This window comes from Typopeltis vanoorti, chromosome 4 (assembly GCF_054136105.1).
Source record: "Typopeltis vanoorti isolate ZY-2024b chromosome 4, IOZ_Tvanoo_1.0, whole genome shotgun sequence".
NCBI lineage: Eukaryota > Metazoa > Arthropoda > Arachnida > Uropygi > Thelyphonidae > Typopeltis > Typopeltis vanoorti.
Window position 1 is genome coordinate 139733810 of NC_143552.1, and position 18471 is coordinate 139752280.

Here is an 18471-nt window from a genome sequence, read left to right on the forward strand (position 1 = left end):
GTCTTGATATATATAACAGATTGATTTGGAGGAAGATTGTTGATAGGAAGTTAGTAATGATGTAAGTTCTTCATGTAGTACTATCATAACATGATAGTACTATATGTACCTGACATGTAGCACACATCCATGACTGAAAAACAAATGAGTGTGATATTAGTTTAGGTTTTGTTAATGTGATTTTAAAGAGGTTTAGGAAGACAGGTACCTTTTCTCTTGACAGAAAATGAAAATGTGGGTGAAAACTACACTTACTCAAGATCATTTACTAATTAGGAAAAGCAAAATGAATCCAAGATTGTGTAGAACTCTGACTTGGCAGCTAGTGGGATTAATGTTTCAGACATGACAATTTGTTGAAGATTGTTGGAAACAGGGAGGACTGCCCACAAATTAAAAATGAAACAAGTGCACAAAAATTAAACTGTTGGGAAGTGGAAGGAGGTCATATTCTCAGATGAGAGCCATTTCTTTGTACAAGGAGAGTGAATACTTTATGTTTGCAAATCAGCAGCTGAGAAGACTTCTCCTGTCCACCTTCAAACAAGCTCCTAAACACCCAGCTAAAAAGATGTTCTGGAGTTATTTTACCTATGAGGGTCACTTACCTATGAAGAGTGGTCTTGCAGATCCAGAAGGACAAAGAACACATCATCCAACAGGATCTCATTCCATGCCATACTTCAAAAAACAAAGTGAAAGAGTTCCTCAAAATCATGACATTTATTTTCTTCAGTGCCAGATAAGTCTCTGACATTAACCCAATAGAAAATTTGTGGGCCATAGAGAAAAAGAGACTTGGAAAATTAAATTGCAATACTTAATACAATCCATTATGGACTCTACCAATGTGTTCAACCTTGGTAGAGTCCATGCCTAAGCGAATTAATGAACTTATTAGAAACAAAGGTGCACACACATAAATTATTAGGTAAAATTGGAGTTTAAGTTTCGTACTTATTTTCTTGCAAAATTAAAGTTTGTCTTAAAATGTGAGCGTTCAGATTAATCTGTTCACTACTGTATATATCACTCTGTATGATGCCTCATTTATATCATATAATTGTAGGGGTGAAGAGCATTTCTCTTTGTACCCTATCATATGCCTTTTCCAAATCTAATCAGATTTGGGTTCAAATCAGATTCTTATGATATTCTAATTTCTCAACTATTTGTCTTAAAGTAGAAATTCTCATCTTGACCACTCTTTGGTTTGAACCCAGCTTCTTTTTTCAAGTTTCTCTTTCACTATTTTTCTTACCATCTCCTCACATATACATTCATAAATCTTACACTAAATGCTTAGTAGAGAAATTCTTCTGTAATTATCACATTCAGTTTTATTTCCTTAATAGATGGGTACTATGAGAGCTCTAATCCAACCATCTGAAATTCTGATGTGATCAGACCTGAATTCTGCATGTAGGTGCTGTAAAACTTTTATACACCTCTGTATTTGAGCCTTTCTGCTTGAAATGCAAAAGGCTACCAGAGTATCTACTCTGGTAGCCTTTTGCATTTCAGATTTCTGACAACTTTCTGTGCTTCCAATGAATGCACATAACTTTTTTTTTTTAAATCAATCCTATACACAAGAGGTCCCAAGACAACACACGACAGTGACATGTGAATGCATGGGCAAGTGAGAGAAGAAAGGAATCTGTTAATGTATTTCTTGAAGAGCTGGAGGTCATATGCATTGAGGAAAATGTTATAAGGAAGACTGCTCCTATGGTCAGAAGTACATGGAATAAAGAAAGAGGATGAGAAGTTGGTTCAGTGAGTCTGTAGCTGAATGATATATATGGATGTTAACCAGCACCCAGCTGTGGTTATACATGACTAGAGAGTAGTGGAGAAACAGAGATTGGCTAGTTTAGTGGGGGAGCATCTATCATAAGATCAGAGAAGACATAGTGAAAGTGGGATTGGAATTATAATTGCCTTGATCATCTAAGCAACAATTTAAGAAGAATGATGCCAAGAGGTCTACCTCATCATGATGAGAGAGAGGTGGAAACAGATGGGCAGAAGTTTTGCTCAACAGCATTGACAAAGGGACCTGAAGGTTCAACTATCATCATTTAAAAAGAAAGTACACTCAGAATTGGCCCTTAGATTGGATTAGAGCTCTCATAGTACCTGTTTAGATTTCTTGGTAACTTTTTTACAGTTATGGGTTGTAGTGTAAGTTCAGTAAGAGGTTGGGAGTCTTTAGTTTGCACCACTGAGTGTATGTTGCATTTTTATCTTGGACTGCTTTAGCAAATTTGTTGGAAAACCAAGGCCTTGGATAAGGATCAGGGATTTTGAATGGACTGGGAAAAGGGCACTTATCACAGTAAAATAACTTCAGATATTAGATCAAAACAAGTGTTGCTTGGATTGGAAGGGTAGATACAATAATCTGATCATGGAAAAGACCTTGAATTCCTTAGGGTCATCCCAACAAGTACCACTGTAGTGCCACAAGATATGAGAAAGACTGGTTGGGAGAAGAAGAAGAATTCTTAGAAAAAGAAAAATGGACAAGATTATGGACAGAGTTGTCAAGAGGAAAGCTCATCAACAATGGAGTAGGAGGGAGCTAGTTAAGTCCAAAATGTTAGGAGAATAAGGAATTATATGGAATTCTGGTAAGTAGGTTAACATTTGTCATTAGATCATTACAGTAAACATTTCAACTTCTTTTCCCTAGCTTTGTGAAATTAGAGAAGGGTAAACTAGTCAGATTTTTTCTTTTTTTTCCTTTTTTTTTTTTTTTTACTTGGCTCCCACTTACAAAAGGTTTTGTAAACTTAATTTATGTAGTCCGGAAACCCTATTTTCAAGCCACTTCAGCTCCAATAAACCAGACAGTGGTCTCACACTGGGTGACAAACTACATCTACCACCTAAAAACATTCACGCCCACAGCAGGATATGAACCTGCAGCCTCTTGGATGGGGAAAACAGATATGCTAACCAGTTAGCCAACCAGATTGGTGTTGAAACCTCCACGGAAGATTATCTCACTGTTTGGGTGTTTAAATTGTATGTGATCAACTTTCAGAGACAAATAATCAAAAAAGGTCAGTATAATCATCAGAATTAGAGGCGCAGTGAAGACAGCAAATGAAAGCAACAAAATGAGGCAAGAAAATCAAGTATGATAACCTGGCATGGCATATAAGATCGGACAAAATTTCACATTCCATTTTTTTATGAAGGCATCATGCATAAGTGAGCTGCAGTCAGAGGATGCCAGTTGAAATTCAGCGATGAGTAACAAATCAGGTTTAGATGTCTTAAGTGGTGAATATCAATGTTGATAAACTTTATGTGGAAGTAGGCTTTTTTTTTTCCTTTTTACGTGGAGTTTTGTGTTGGATTTTTTGGGGCATATTTCATTATTTTTCTTTATTTTTTGGAATTTCTGTTATTTTTTGATCTAACTACATTCTATCATAATATTTTCTAGCACTGTTGATGTTGAAAGTTTTTTCACTTGGTTATACTATAAATTAAAGATGCCAAGAAATTATATTCTTGGTTTAATCCTTTATCCAAGTGTAAGCAAACAAAATTTGCATGTGAAATCACTTCACGACTGGGCTATTTGCATACAGAAGCTAAACTTCACATCAATTACCTTAGTATCCCATAATACAATGCACATATCCTTATGAACATGTATAATGCCATGATTATCAGAAGAGCCACTACCCAGACCAGTTTAGACTTTTATTGAGGTAAGAAAAAACTCTCCAAAAACTCGTGCGATCCCTCAGATCACCCAACAATGAGTGGCCTGAAGGATCATTTAACTCAGTGGTAGTTCCACTCAGTGACAGGTTCACCCTACCACCAAGAAGAACACTTAGCAGTGGCTCTGCCCAATGGCAGGCTCACCCCACCTCTGAGCAGCAACAAAATGAGGCAAGAAAATCAGGTATGATAACCTAGCATGGCATATAAGACCGGACAAAATTATATCCGCTTATATATCTCAAGGAAAGCAACCACTTCAGAACAAAAGCACATTAGTGGGAGCCAGACCCAGAAGTGATAAAGGTTGAAATAGTGTAGAAGCCATATTTCCACACACAAATAGCCAAAAGGTGTCCCACTTTATTACTAAAAATACTCTGGATTAGAGATAGATGTTGAAACCATCAAGAATATAATTTCTTGGCAGATTTAATTTAGAGTATAACCAAGTGAAAAAACTTTCAACATCTATCTCTAATCTAGAGTATTTTAGTGATAAGGTATGAGACCTTTTGGCTACTTGTATATGGAAATATGACTTCTGCATTACTTCAAGCTTGGTATTACTTCTGGGTCTGGCTAGTGGCCGTTCTGATAATACATAGCATTATACATGCCTGTAAGGATAAATGTATTTCATTATGGGATACTTAAGGCAATTAATGTGAGGTCACTAGCTTCTAAATACAAATAGCCCAGTCGTGAAGTGACTTCACGTGCAAACTTTGTTTGCTAACACTTAGATAAAGGATGAAACCAAGAATATAATTTCTTCCTATCTTTAATTTATCACTGTTGAGTCACGATGTACTTCGTTTAATAATTTTACAGACAGTGTTTCAGTGGAATTACTTCAGCCAAAAATGACACTAGGAAACAAAAAAACCTGGATCATATTAAAATCTCTTATTAATAATATACTTCTTTCTTTACCGAGTATATTTCTTCCCATCTAACCTATACTCGCAACCATATGCAAAATATAGAAATATAAGTGATGAACAATGGAAAAATGTCATCATGAAACCCAGCACTTGAAAGACTAAATCTTATAAAATATTAGGCATTTACAAATGAAAATACAGCTAAAAATGCTAAGTTTTTAAAGTTATATATTGAATACATTGCTATCTAATTATTGTGTGTGTAATATACGGTGCATTTTTCAAAACCTCTAGACATTTAAAAAAAAAAAAAAAAAAATGGAGGTTATTGTTGGATTTGACATTTAAAAAACATGCAAACTACCTGATTCTCTTAGGAAAGTAAAATGATTTATAAACTTATTGCAAAATATAATTTTTTTATTATAATTAAATAACTGTTGTTTAGATCAGTCCACTTTGAAAATGAATTTATGAATAGCACTTTTCTTCTTGATTTCTTGGAATAAAGGACTTATCATAGCAAAAAAGAGATTTGCTTTTTCATACATAAATAATCACAGCAGAAAAACATATACAACAATGCTGTCTACTTACAAGTTGTTTTCCGGTCCAATCAAAATCTCCATCGTCCACATATCCTTTTTTCTCAAAAAGATCTTGAAAGAGCTTCCTTAAATAATCATAATCTGGTGTTTCAAAGAAATCTAACCTCCTAACATACTGCAGGTATGTGGCCATTTCTTCTGTAAATAATTAAGAGTCATCATAAGTTAACATTAACTAATACAGTAACTTGAATTATTTAAATTTCAAATGCAGGAATACAAACAAAATATCAAATACAAAATACTCACATAATATAAAATACAACCATCTCATAACAGCAACTGACTACTATGGAGCTAGTAAAACTGAACATCACAAATCAGATGTTTTATGACAAAATAAGTTTTTCCACATCATCTTTTTTTTTGAAATTCAGTAAAGAACTTATTCCTTCTGCTAATTCTCTTCATTAAGTAACTAACTACATTTTAACAAAAGTACAGCATCACGTTAATAAAATCAAAAACATGATCTCTATAACAGACACTCATAATAATAATGAACAATGTGCTAAAACAGTTTACTAAAGAGTATAAATTCTGTTGCAATTTAATGTTGATGTTATCCAATGTCATTTATTTATTATTTTGACCAACTATCCGTCACAATAAAATATTCTTTGCCATTATGTGTCTGACACTTTTTAATTAGTGACATGGTATGAATTGCTCCAAGGACTAGGGAAGAATCTGCTTCCTATTCAAGGTATTTTACCTTACCTAAGCAGATGGATCTTCCATGAAGTCTAGTCAGCAAATGAAGAATTAGATCACCCCAACTCCACCACACACACACACACCTCAATGATATAAAATACATATAATAGAGACCACAGAGTCTCTCAACCATATGATAGACAGACAAACCTTTTGGGGAGGTCCACTCTTGATAAGAAATTTGAGAAACACTACTACCAGATTTTGATTATTAATTACCTTAAGGAATTCATAACGTACACTAGAATATAAATTAAATAAACTTTAACATATATTTCCAATATTTCGGAAACGTCACATTGCCATCTCCAAAGGAACTTAAAATAAAGACACGTGCACACAAGCACTGCACACAGTAAATGAGGACGAAGCGAGGAATCTATTGTTTCTCCTAAAAGTCCTGATGGTGTCCCCTAGCTGGTTATGTAGGTATTCTTGGCTGTTGGGCTGAAGGTCTCCTGATGTACATCTCTCAAATTTGGGGCAGTCTCATGCAACCAAATTTGTTGAGGTTAGGCATGTTTTTTAGGGCCGAGGCTGATTCCATGAAAAGTCTTTCAAATTTGAACTTGCTATGGTGTATTATTGTGACTCTTCCACCGTATTCTGCGGCTTGTATCCAGAGCATGGTCTGCAAGAACATAGTGGCTATACTGGTGAAAACGGATGTAGTCCTTGTGTTCTGATATTTGTTGTCCTGCCTGTTTGGCCAAAGTAGGACAGCTTACAGCTGCAAGGGACCTGGTATACACACGGTAGGTCTAGGGGAAGTGGTTGGTCTTTAGTGGAGCGGATAAGGGATGTCAATTTTCTATATGGTCTGTAACAAGAGGTCAAGTCATGTTTTTTTTAAGATTTTGGTAATTTTTTCCGAGGTGTCTCAGATGCAGGGAATAGCGATGGATTTAGAGAAATCCTTATTGTGAAGGGGGGGGGGGGTGTTGGTTAAAATATTTTTTGGGGAGGGTAGCCATTGGCTGACAAAGTGTTGAGGATGTGATTTAGTTCAGTGGTTAGGGCATTGTCATTTGAACAGATTAGTTTAGCCCTTTTGTATGGTATCTTAATAACTCCATATTGTTGTGAGGGGGGGATTGCTGGTGAATGTATCTGCCTGTATGGTGGGTTTTCTATAAACTGAGAAAACCAAGGTTTCATTAGGCTGGCGGGTGACTAGTGTGTCTAGGAAAGGGAGGCTGTTGTTTTCCTCTTTTTCCAGGGTGAACTTGATTCTGGGGTATTGGTTGTTTAAGTGTGTTAATAAGGAGAGGAGTATATCAGAGCCATGTGGCCAAATAGCAAACACATCATCAACGCAGCAAAGTCATGCGGTTGGTTTTTGTGGGGCAGAATTTAAGGCTTTTTCTTCAAAAGTCTCCATAAAGAAGTTGGCCAAGGGTGAGGAAAGTGGTGAACCCATGGCTGTCCCCTCTATCTGTTTTTTTCCTGCCAAATGGAATAGCCCGAGTTCATTGTGAACTGAAATATGGCTGAGATATCGGGAGGAAATTTAGCTTGGATTAGCTCTATGGTTTCCTTGAGCGGGACATTTGTGAATAAAGAGGAGATGTCAAAACTGGCCAATATGTCAGTATGTTGGAGTGTAAGGTTTTCTATGCTGGCTTTGAAATGGGCTGAGTTTCTTATGTGTGTTGCCAGTACAGTGTGTGAGCGCTTTGGCCAAATGTTTAGCTAATTTGTATGTGGGGAATCAGTGCTATTCACTATGGGACGTAATGGCACATTTTCTTTATGTATTTTTGGGAGTCCATATATACGGGGGGGGGGGGGGGGGGGGGGGGTAGAGTTAAACGGTTTTAATTTGTTAGTAACTTCTACAGGCCAAGAAGTTAAGTAAAACTCTGTAGGCTCCTTTTTAAGGAGCCTATGGAGTTTTCTGATTTGTGAGTTGGTGGGATTGTATTCGATAGGGAGGTAAGTAGCCCGATCTAATAATAGAGCATTAAACTTACCTGTGTAGTCCGTTTGGTTTTGAGTACTACGGTGGTGTTTCCCTTATCCGCTTTGGTGATTACTATTTCTTTGTTTTTCTCCATTTCCTGCAGAATTTTATATTCACTATCGGATATGTTGGTTTTTGGTGGTCTTGCTTTGGTGAGAACACAAACTACATCCAGTCTAATATTGTTGGCAATGTGGTTTGGAAGGTGGCAGATCCCGCATTCAATCTGGATCATTATATCCTCGGCCGGTATTTTTCTGGGAGCAAGAGCGAAGTTGTGGCCATGTGAAAGAGCGATGAGGGCTGCAGGCTTCAGTGTAACAGAGAAGAAAGGTTGACTACAGTGTTGGTTGGAAGTTTTGGTTCGGAGGTCGAGTAATTTTTTAATTTCTCAAATTTCTTGATATATCGACCCTGTATTTTCTCAAATTCTTTATCTGCTGCAGTGGAACGAGACATTATATAAAATTGACCAAAACTCGTGATTTAACATGTTGAAAAGCTCTTCTTCAAGCACCCGAATAGCTTTATTTGCGTCAGCTGGAGAGAACGTGGGTGGCAGCAATTTGTTCCCGTAGCAGAGTAGCTGGCGCGGTTATAAATTCGGAGAGCCTTTTGTGAAAAGAAACAGTGCTTAAATTTCACACAATTTGGGATTACCTGATTAACCTGGCAGTGTTTTAGGAAGGTCAGACAATTCAGTTGTCTTGATAACTTCAGCTTCATTTTACCATATTGGCGGACCTTGCATGCAATGGAATCTTGTGGATGATAGTAATTCTTGATCACTGCGGCAGATAAATAATTTGAGAAAATACGGTCGACATACCAAGAAATTTGAGAAATTAAAAAAGAACTCGACCTCTGAACCAAAACTTCCAACCAACACTGTAGCCAACCTTTCTTCTGTTACTTTGAAGCCTGCAGCACTCATCACTCTTTAACGTGACCACAACCTCGCCATTGCTCCCAGAAAAATACCTGCCGATGATATAACGATCCAGATTGAATGTGGGTTCCGCTACCTTCCAAACCACATCCCAACAATATTAGACTAGATGTAGTTTTCTCACCAAAGCAAGACCACCAAAAATCAACATATCCAATAGTGAATATAAAGCTCTGCAGGAAATGAAGTAAAACAAAGAAATAGTAATCACCAAAGTGGATAAGGGAAATGCCACCGTAGTAGTACTCAACCAAATGGACTACACAGGTAAGCTTAATGCTCTATTATTAGATCAGGCTACTTACCTCCCTACTGAATACAATCCCACCAACTCACAAATCAGAAGAAAACTCTATAGGCTCCTTAAGAAGGTCACTTCTTGGCCTGTAGAAGTTACTAACAAATTAAAACCGTTTAACTCTATATCCCCCCCCCTCCCGTATATATGGACTCCCAAAAATACAAAGAAAATGTGCCATTACGTCCCATAGTGAATGGCACCGATTCCCCCCACATACAAATTAGCTAAACATTTGGCCAAAGTGCTCACACACTGTACTTGCAACACACCATCACACACAAAAAACTCAGCCCATTTCAAAGCCAGCATAGAAAACCTTACACTCCAACATACTGACATATTGGCCAGTTTTGACATCTCCTCTTTATTCACAAATGTCCCATTCAAGGAAACCATAGAGCTAATCCAAGCTAAATTTCCTCCTGATATCTCAGCCATATTTCAGTTCACAATGAACTCAGGCTATTCTTTGGCAGAAAAAATTCTAAAACAGATAGAGGGGACAGCCATGGGTTCACCACTTTCCTCACCCTTGGCCAACTTCTTTATGGAAGACTTTTGAAGAGAAAGCCTTAAACTCTGCCACACAAAAATCAACCATATGGCTTCACTACGTTGATAATGTGTTCGCTATTTGGCCACATGGCTCTGATACACTCCTCTCCTTCTTAACACATTTAAACAACCAACACCCCAGAATCAAGTTCACCCTTGAAAAAGAGGAAAAACAACTGCCTCCCTTTCCTAGACACACTAGTCACCCACCAGCCTGATGGAACCTTGGTTTTTCTCAGTTTATAGAAAACTCATCCATACAGGCAGATACATTCACTAACAACCCCTCCCTTCACAATAATATGGAGTTATTAAGACACTATACAACAGGACTAAACTAATCTGTTCAAATGACAATGCCCTAACCACTGAACTAAATCACATCCTTAACACTTTCTCAGCCAATGGCTACCTCCCCCCAAAAAAATCCAAAAAATATTGAAAATGGTAAACCACAACCTTCCCCCCCTTCACAACAAGGATTACTCTAAATCCATCACCATTCCCTACATCCGAGGCACCTCAGAAAAATTTACCAAAATCTTAAAAAAAAAAAAAACATGACTTGACCTCTTGTTACAGACCATATAGAAAATTGACATCCCTTATCCGCTCCACTAAAGACCAACCACTTCCCCTAGACCTACCGTGTGTATACCAGGTCCCTTGCAGCTGTAAGCTGTCCTACTTTGGCCAAACAGGCAGGACAACAAATATCAGAACACAAGGACTACATCCGTTTTCACCAGTATAGCCACTATGTTCTTGCAGACCATGCTCTGGATACAAGCCGCAGAATACGGTGGAAGAGTCACAATAATACACCATAGCAAGTTCAAATTTGAAAGACTTTTCATGGAATCAGCCTCGGCCCTAAAAAACATGCCTAACCTCAACAAATTTGGTTGCATGAGACTGCCCCAAATTTGAGAGATGTACATCAGGAGACCTTCAGCCCAACAGCCAAGAATACCTACATAACCAGCTAGGGGAGACCATCAGGACTTTTAGGAGAAACAATAGCTTCCTTGCTTCATCCTCATTTACTGTGTGTAGTGTCTGCATGCATATGTCTTTATTTTAAGTTCCTTTGAAGATGGCAACGTGACGTTGCTGAAATATATATTAAAGTTTATTTAATTTATATTCTAGTGTACATTGTGAATTCCTTAAATTAATTAATAATCATGTATAACCAACGTATAAGCCTTTCTACGAGAATTATTACCAGATTGTGAAATGTAATTATATTAATATTAGAAAATTATATGTGTGTACCTACAAGTAGGTCATTACTAGGAGAAACAACTAGAAGGGTTCATTATTAAAAGTACTTGTTTCTTTACATTATACAAAAACCAGGTGTGAATGCAAATTTAAAGAAGCCTGTGAAATTTTGATTAGCCATCCTAATCTTAATAATGGTGGCATAAAAATCCCAAGAATTTGGATGACACATGTTCAGCCCGCTTAAGTTCTTCAGTTTTCCAGAAAACCTATACTTTAGGAATAATTATTTCAGCATAACAATTATTTCAGTTCTTATTGGCCACCATCCATACTCTTTTGTTTTAATTTTTATGTGTCCTTATATGAATAATTATGTGAGAACATGTTTCTCTCTAGCTTAATCTTTTAATGATTTTTAACCAAATAGAAAAATAATAATAATAATAACAACAACAGGATTGTAGCTTTGATATAATACGATTTTTCCTATTTAAGTTAAATAGAAAAAAATTAACTTTTTTTAAAAATTTAAGTTAAAACTACTGGCCTGACTAGAGGTCAGGCCAGTAGTTTTAACGGTTGACTAAATTAGTGTAACTTTAGCATCCCATGTAGATGGTAATGTAGCATGTTTCTTTGAATATATGTGTATATGCCAGTTGATGACCTTAATGAAGGTTGAAACAGAGTGATTAATTTGGTTTATATTAAACTGAATTTTTACTATAACATCGTAGCTGTTCCATAATTTTTAATAATGAATGCTGATCACTGCTTAACCATGAAGGAAAGGAACTAGAAGAGTTATTGCTAAAAACAGAAAGAATAAAATGGAACATATTAGGTTGAGTGAAACTCATAGACTTGGTAAAAATTGTGTGGTATAAAGAATCAACTTCTACTCTACAGTGATAGTAACAATACCAGATCCAAGGGAGAGAATCAGTTTCCTAATTAACCACTCCATAACATACTGCATCATAATAAAGGTTACAGCAAAACAGTTAAAGAAAATTTGTAAAATTGCAAAAACTAAGCCAAGCAATGCAGTATATACATATAAATAAAATTATAACAAAAGATTACAGGAGTACATATATAGTTCAACAGAAATTAGTATACAATATGCATGCACAAAAATTAAGTTTCACAATGCAGTATCTACATATAAATAAAATTACAGCAAAGGTTACAGAAGTACATATATAGTTCAATAGAAATTAGTATACAATATGCATGCACAAAAGTAAGTTTCACGATGCAGTATCTACATATAAATAAAATTACTGCAAAGGTTACAGCAATACATAAATAGTCAAAATAAAAAGTAATAAACAAAAAGCAAGTACAAAAAGTCTTTCTTTGTCTGCAAAGAAATGTGCTTTGCATTATGGGATAATAAAGCAAGTGATGTGTGAAGTCTTAGCTTCTTTATACGAAGTGCCCCAGTCCTGAAATTAGTTCAGGCACAAACTTGTTTGCTTACACTTGGATAAAGGATTAAACCAAGTATATATAATTTCTTGATGTCTTTAATTTATAGTATAACCAAGTGGAAAAACTTCCAATAGAGCAGTATCCAAATATAAATAAAATTACAGCAAATGTTATTACAGAAGTACATACTGTATTTTTCCGTGTATAAGGCGATACTTTTTATTCTAAAATTTTTACACCAAAAATTGGGGGTTGTCTTATAAGCAGGAGGGGGGGGGGGGTAACTGGTTGAGAGACCTGCAGTTGCCATGGCGAAACTGCCAGTACCTTGTCTCCACGAACATGCTTCTGCCTATCACTAGCCTTTGTTATCTATGTCAATTGACATCATTAACGACTGATTCTGAATAAACCAATCGGAACTCTGAAAGCATTCATACGTCTGCAACTTGTTAGTTAATCATTAACAACATTTTGAACACTAGCCCATAAAAATGTCTGAAAATTAAAAACAATTGTCATATTCTTCAAACTTCAAGTTAAAAGTCATCAATTATGTAAAAGAACATGGAAATAAAGCTTCAGAGAGAAAGAGTTTGGACCTCCTTCCACTGAGTGTATGATTAGACAGTGGAGAAAACAGGAAGAACAACTACTCAAGATGCCAAAAAAGAGGAGGGCCTTAAGAGGAAAACCAGCAAAATGGCCAAACTTGAAGCAGAGGCTTAAGACTTGGATTATGGAGCAGCACTATAGTGGGATATGTGTGTGTGTCAATCAGGCTTATTCAATATAAGGCAAAAAGGTTTGCAAGAGAAATTAACATTGTTGATTTCATAGGAAAGGCAAAATGGTGCTTCAACTTCATGAGGAGAGAAGAGTTAGCCATGAGAACACGAACCAAGTTAGCCCAGAAAATTCATCTTAAATGCATCTCTAAAAATGCATCTTAGTATGTATCTTAAAATATTACCTAATTACTAAATATACTTTAAATATTTTAAAAATATCAACTGTGATCTATTTTATGTTAAAAATATTGATTTCTTAATTTTGGGTTCGTCTTATACAAGAAAAAATAAGGTAAATAGTCAAAAAAAAATTGTTATACAATATGCATGCATAAAAATTAAGTTCAGCAATGCAGTATCTACATTTAAACAAAATTACAGTCAAATGTGTTTGTACAAATTAATTCTTATAGAAAGTTAAAAACCATGCAATCTGTCTGAGCATATATGGCTTGGTTAGATAGATAAAAATTTTATTCCTCTCTCATGTAAAGTGCTGGCACTTCACCGGAATATGACAAATAGCAAGATGTGTATTACATTTTTCACACATGGGAAGGTCATCAGCTCTCAGTAAATAAGACTCTGTAAGATGATTGTGACCTATGCAGAGCCTAACAAGAACAACTTCCTCTCTTTTCTTTATATGTTGACTAGAATGTCAATGCTTGCTGACACATGACTGCCACTGAGCAATTAACTTTGTTAATTACTCAGTTGGCTGGGAATCCAGCACAATTGAACATCAAATTAAGGATTTTCATTTTGTACAACAAATGTAACACCTCATACAGCACTGGATGTGGATTATACATAGGTGAGGAGATAGCATGTAAAGAGCTTAATGAGTGTGTATAAATTACACAATTTCGGTTTCGTGTTTTTTTTTATATGCACAAGTGCAAGCTGAATGGTATGCAACTCCACTGTATAATTACTGCAATCACGTGAGATCTGGTTGGAAATAATGTCAGGAAACACAGCAGCACAACCAAAACAAAAAGTATCAGTTCTTGAACCATAAGTATAGATGGGCAGGAAATCTGAGTGGACATGTGCATTAAACAACTGCAAGTAGACAGATGGAGGATGAGACTTTTGTAGCTGACAAAGTGAGAGGTTGCAGGATGGAGTGCAAACCCAGCATGGAGGGATGCTGTTATGTTTGGTGCAGGCAATGTTGTCAACATTCATACCAACAGCTTACAGTGTCTCTAATACGCATACCAAAAGGACATATAGCAGTCTGAAGTGTGTGATATTGAGCTTCCCATCACAGAGAAAAGAGATTAATCCATGTAGGATGATCTGGGAGAGGCTATCTTTAGGGCATAATTAAGTGACAACTGTTTCCATCTAAGTGATAAAGCCAGTTCATTTGCTTCAACATAAAGACTTTGAGTGGGTGATGTGCAAAACAATGGATGGGATCCACCATCACAAGTTATTGTGTTGCAAAACCATAGACTTGAGACTCATATTCCAGCTTTGAACATAAGTGCACAATAAAGATGAAGCAATGAAGATTGATCAGCACCCCACTCAGTAGAGGATAGAGTGCAAAAAAGGTTCAAAGCTCTCTTGCACTTTTCTTTTAGTTGATGAATGTGTGCAAGGAATGTAAGTTTTGTGTCAAATATGAGTCCCAAGAACTTGGTTTCTGTAACTACTGGAATAACAGTTTGTCCCATTCTTAATTCAGGATCTGGGCAAAGAGTGTGTTTTCGACAGAAGTGAACAAAGACACTTTTTTCTGTTGAAAACCTGAACCCATTATTAATAGCCCACAGTGAAATATGATCAAGTGTATGCTGAAGTTGTCTTTCAATTACACTCATGTTAAGAGAATGACAGTAATTATGAAGTCATCAACATATAGAGCATTGTCTACAGTCGGAGGAAGCTGTGCAGTGATTGAGTTAACTTTGATAGCAAAAAGTGTCACATCACCTTAAGACAGAGCCTTGGGGAACACCCTATTCTTGATGACATGCAATAACACTTCCTAAGATAGCATACTTCCCACTCTGACTTGGAAAGTTCACCTGGACAGAAAGTTTTTAATAAATAAAGGAAGGTGTCCTCTGAAGCTCAGGTTATAGAGTATTTTAACATGTCATATCTTTAAGCTGTCTCATAAGCTTTTTCCATGTCAAAAAAAAACTGAAACCAGATGTTCTTGCAAGTTTCTAAACAAACCAAATGGTATAAAGTTGAACAAAGCCACGTAACCCACATTGTGTATTGGAGAGAATATTGTTGCTTTCTAAATACCAGAGAAGTCTGGCATTAACCATGGATATGTGTTGTATGCACACATGTTACATGATTTTTCGCATATTGTAGTTCCGTTAAACTGAGTGAGTTGATTAAGTTTTTCCATATATCTTTCAGTATGGCACCCTGATTTCTGTTGAGGTTGTTACCCATTCTTAATACCACTGCTGCTTCCTTGAAAATTCTGTAACTGTAATCATCATCTAAATACGGCATAGAGCTATTTTCCCAGTCAATTGCATGGTCGGAAGTAGAAAAGTGATGTGCTAAGCATGAGGAGACTGTCCTGTTGTGACTGACATCCCCAACATGCTCCATCTGTCTGATTTCCAGGCTTCTTGAAGTTTGCCCAATATATGAAAGACCACACATACATGGAATTCTATAAACACCTGGATATTTGAAATATGGTACGCTGTCTTCAGGAGATCTTAATACTTGTCTGATGGTAGTAGTTGGCTTAAATACCAATCTGATGTTGTGAGATTTTAACATTCTCGCTAATCTTGAAGAGACTGAATCAACATAAGGGATGACTACTGTTGAAGCGTACTGGGCGACTTTTCCTTGTTGTTGGAAGTTGTCTTTATAAAGGAATTTGTTGATGATGTTTGTAGGAAAACCATTCTGCGATAGTGTTATAGCAATTTGAGAAAGTTCTGTCTGTACCTCTTCTTTGTCTGAAATAAACTTTTTGGCTCTGTTCCGTAACATGCGAATGATGCTATGTTTTTGTGATCTATGATGGTTAGAAGGATAATGTAAATAACGTCAAGTATCGGTAGGTTTTCTGTATATGGAAAGTGTAAAATTATTCTCCCCCTCCTAGACATACTGCCTTTTCACCAGCATGTCTAGGAGGGGGAGTTGTCTGTTTTTTTCAACTTCTAAAGTAAATTTAATTTTGTTATGAAATGAGTTTATTCTCTCTAAAAACGCCTTAGGTTTTCCATGTTTTCATTCCAAATGATGAAAATATCATCAACATATCTCCACCATATCGATGGTTTAGATGTAATTTTGGTAAAAATTTCATTTTCCAACTTTTCCATGAATAGGCCTGTACAAGGTGGTGACAGTGGGCTACCCATTGCTAGGCTTTCCAATTGTTGGTAAACTGTGTTGTTTACTTTGAAGAAATTTGATTTCAGGCAGTGATTGAACAACTGTGTAATGTCTGTAGGGAAAAGATCTTTAACAATGTTAATTGTCCATTTGTGATGTCTTAACGCACTTCAGTTTCTCTACAAATTGTTGAGAGTTCTTAATATAAGACTCTGTCTAATTTTACCTTTTAGTAAGTTGGCAAGGTGTTTAGCCAATAGGTATGTAGGGGAAGATCTGCCATCCACAATCGGACGCAGTGGAACACCCTCCTTATGCACTTTGGGTGCACCATAAAGACGAGGAGTTATGGGATGTGCGGATATGAGTTTTCTTTTTAATTCCTTAGGTCAACCAGTTATATTTCTGATCAGGAGGTTTGTTTCGTGGTGGTCTGTCATGATACGATTTTTCTTTAGTATTTTATACGTGGAACTATCCGACAGGAGATTGTTTATCTTAGTGAAATAGTCTTTTGAGTTAAGAATGGCTGTGGAGTTCCCCTTGTCAGCTTTAGTAATGATTATCTCTTTGTTGTTTCGTAAGTTACAAATGGCCTTCCTATCGTATGGAATGGTGTTCTGTTTGGGTTGTTTTGCTGTTGCAAGGATAATCGTGGTCTGGAATCTAATATCGTTAGCCTCTGGGAGAGGATGGAGGCCTTTTTCAATTCCACAAATGAAGTCCATTTTTGGAATGAAATTAGGGGTGATGGAGAAGTTGAAACCTTTCTTTAGGATGCTGGATTCCTGTTTGGTAAGGCCGTGATCTGACATGTTAACAATCACTTTGTCATCTGGGAGGTTGTTATAAGAATGGTATTTTTTCTTATACAGTCTTCAAATTTTTTAATTTGGTTCACCTTGCTTAAGTGAAAAGTTTTCTCATAGCTAAATTGTAACATGTAGTCTATATTGTTCCAGATGGTGTAGTCTAAACTGTTCGAAATATCGTCAAAATGGTTCCGGCAATTAAGGTCAATAATATTCAGTTCGTACCTGATGTGTTGTATCCTTTCTCGAATTAGCGCCAAAGAAGTAGATACTTTTGGCTTGTTTAGATTGAATATATCCTTTAATTATTAAGAACTTCAGGATGATTGCAAAATCTCTGCATCTCTTAAGAAATGTAAGAAGGTGGTTCAATAACTGATCCTTCCTGCATTTCTCTTTTTCGAGGCACCATACTTTGTGTTTCATCTATCTATTTAAATTATACATATTTGGTCATAAAATACTTTAAAAACTAGACTTTTTGTAGTTATGAGACCATAGGTTTTTTAATTAATACACAGATTAGTATAATCCTGCCTACCAGTTTTGCTAGCGAACTGTCTATCTTTGTCAAGGCTCGAACGGTACATACAAAAAAATATGAGAGAATAGAGAAACATTGCTAACTGTTAGGCAGTTAAGTTTAAACATACGCGTAACAATGCGTGCATGTGTTGAGAAGCTTCAATCGGTATCATGGATACGTGTTGTATGCACACGCGTTACATGATTTTTCGCGTATTGTAGTTCCGTTAAACTGAGTGAGTTGATTAAGTTTTTCCATATATCTTTCAGTATGGCACCCTGATTTCTGTTGAGGTTGTTACCCGTTCTTAATATCACTGCTGCTTCCTTGAAAATTCTGTAACTGTAATTATCATCTAAATACGGCATAGAGTTATTTTCCCATCACTTTTCTACTTCCAACCATGCAATTGACAGGGAAAATAGCTCCATGCCATATTTAGAGGATGATTACAGTTACAGAATTTTCAAGGAAGCGGCAGTGGTATTAACAATGGGTAACAACCTCAACAGAAATCAGGGTGCCATACTGAAAGATATATGGAAAAACTTAATCAACTCACTCAGTTTAACGGAACTACAATATGCGAAAAATCATGTAACGCAT

General features: G+C 36.3%; 1 protein-coding gene across 2 annotated transcripts in view; it reads right to left on the bottom strand.

Annotated features, from left to right (window-relative positions):
* The window catches only part of LOC150107718 (casein kinase I-like), a 300934-nt gene that overhangs the window by 95853 nt on the left and 186610 nt on the right, over positions 1–18471 (bottom strand). Inside the window, exon 7 of one of the 2 annotated variants that reach the window (XM_090391487.1) lies at positions 5232–5377. In XM_090391487.1, the coding sequence (XP_090247613.1) occupies positions 5232–5377 (146 nt within the window). Of the gene's footprint in view, positions 1–5231; positions 5381–18471 lie in introns of both variants that reach the window. The other variant, XM_090391486.1, reaches the window with a different exon arrangement.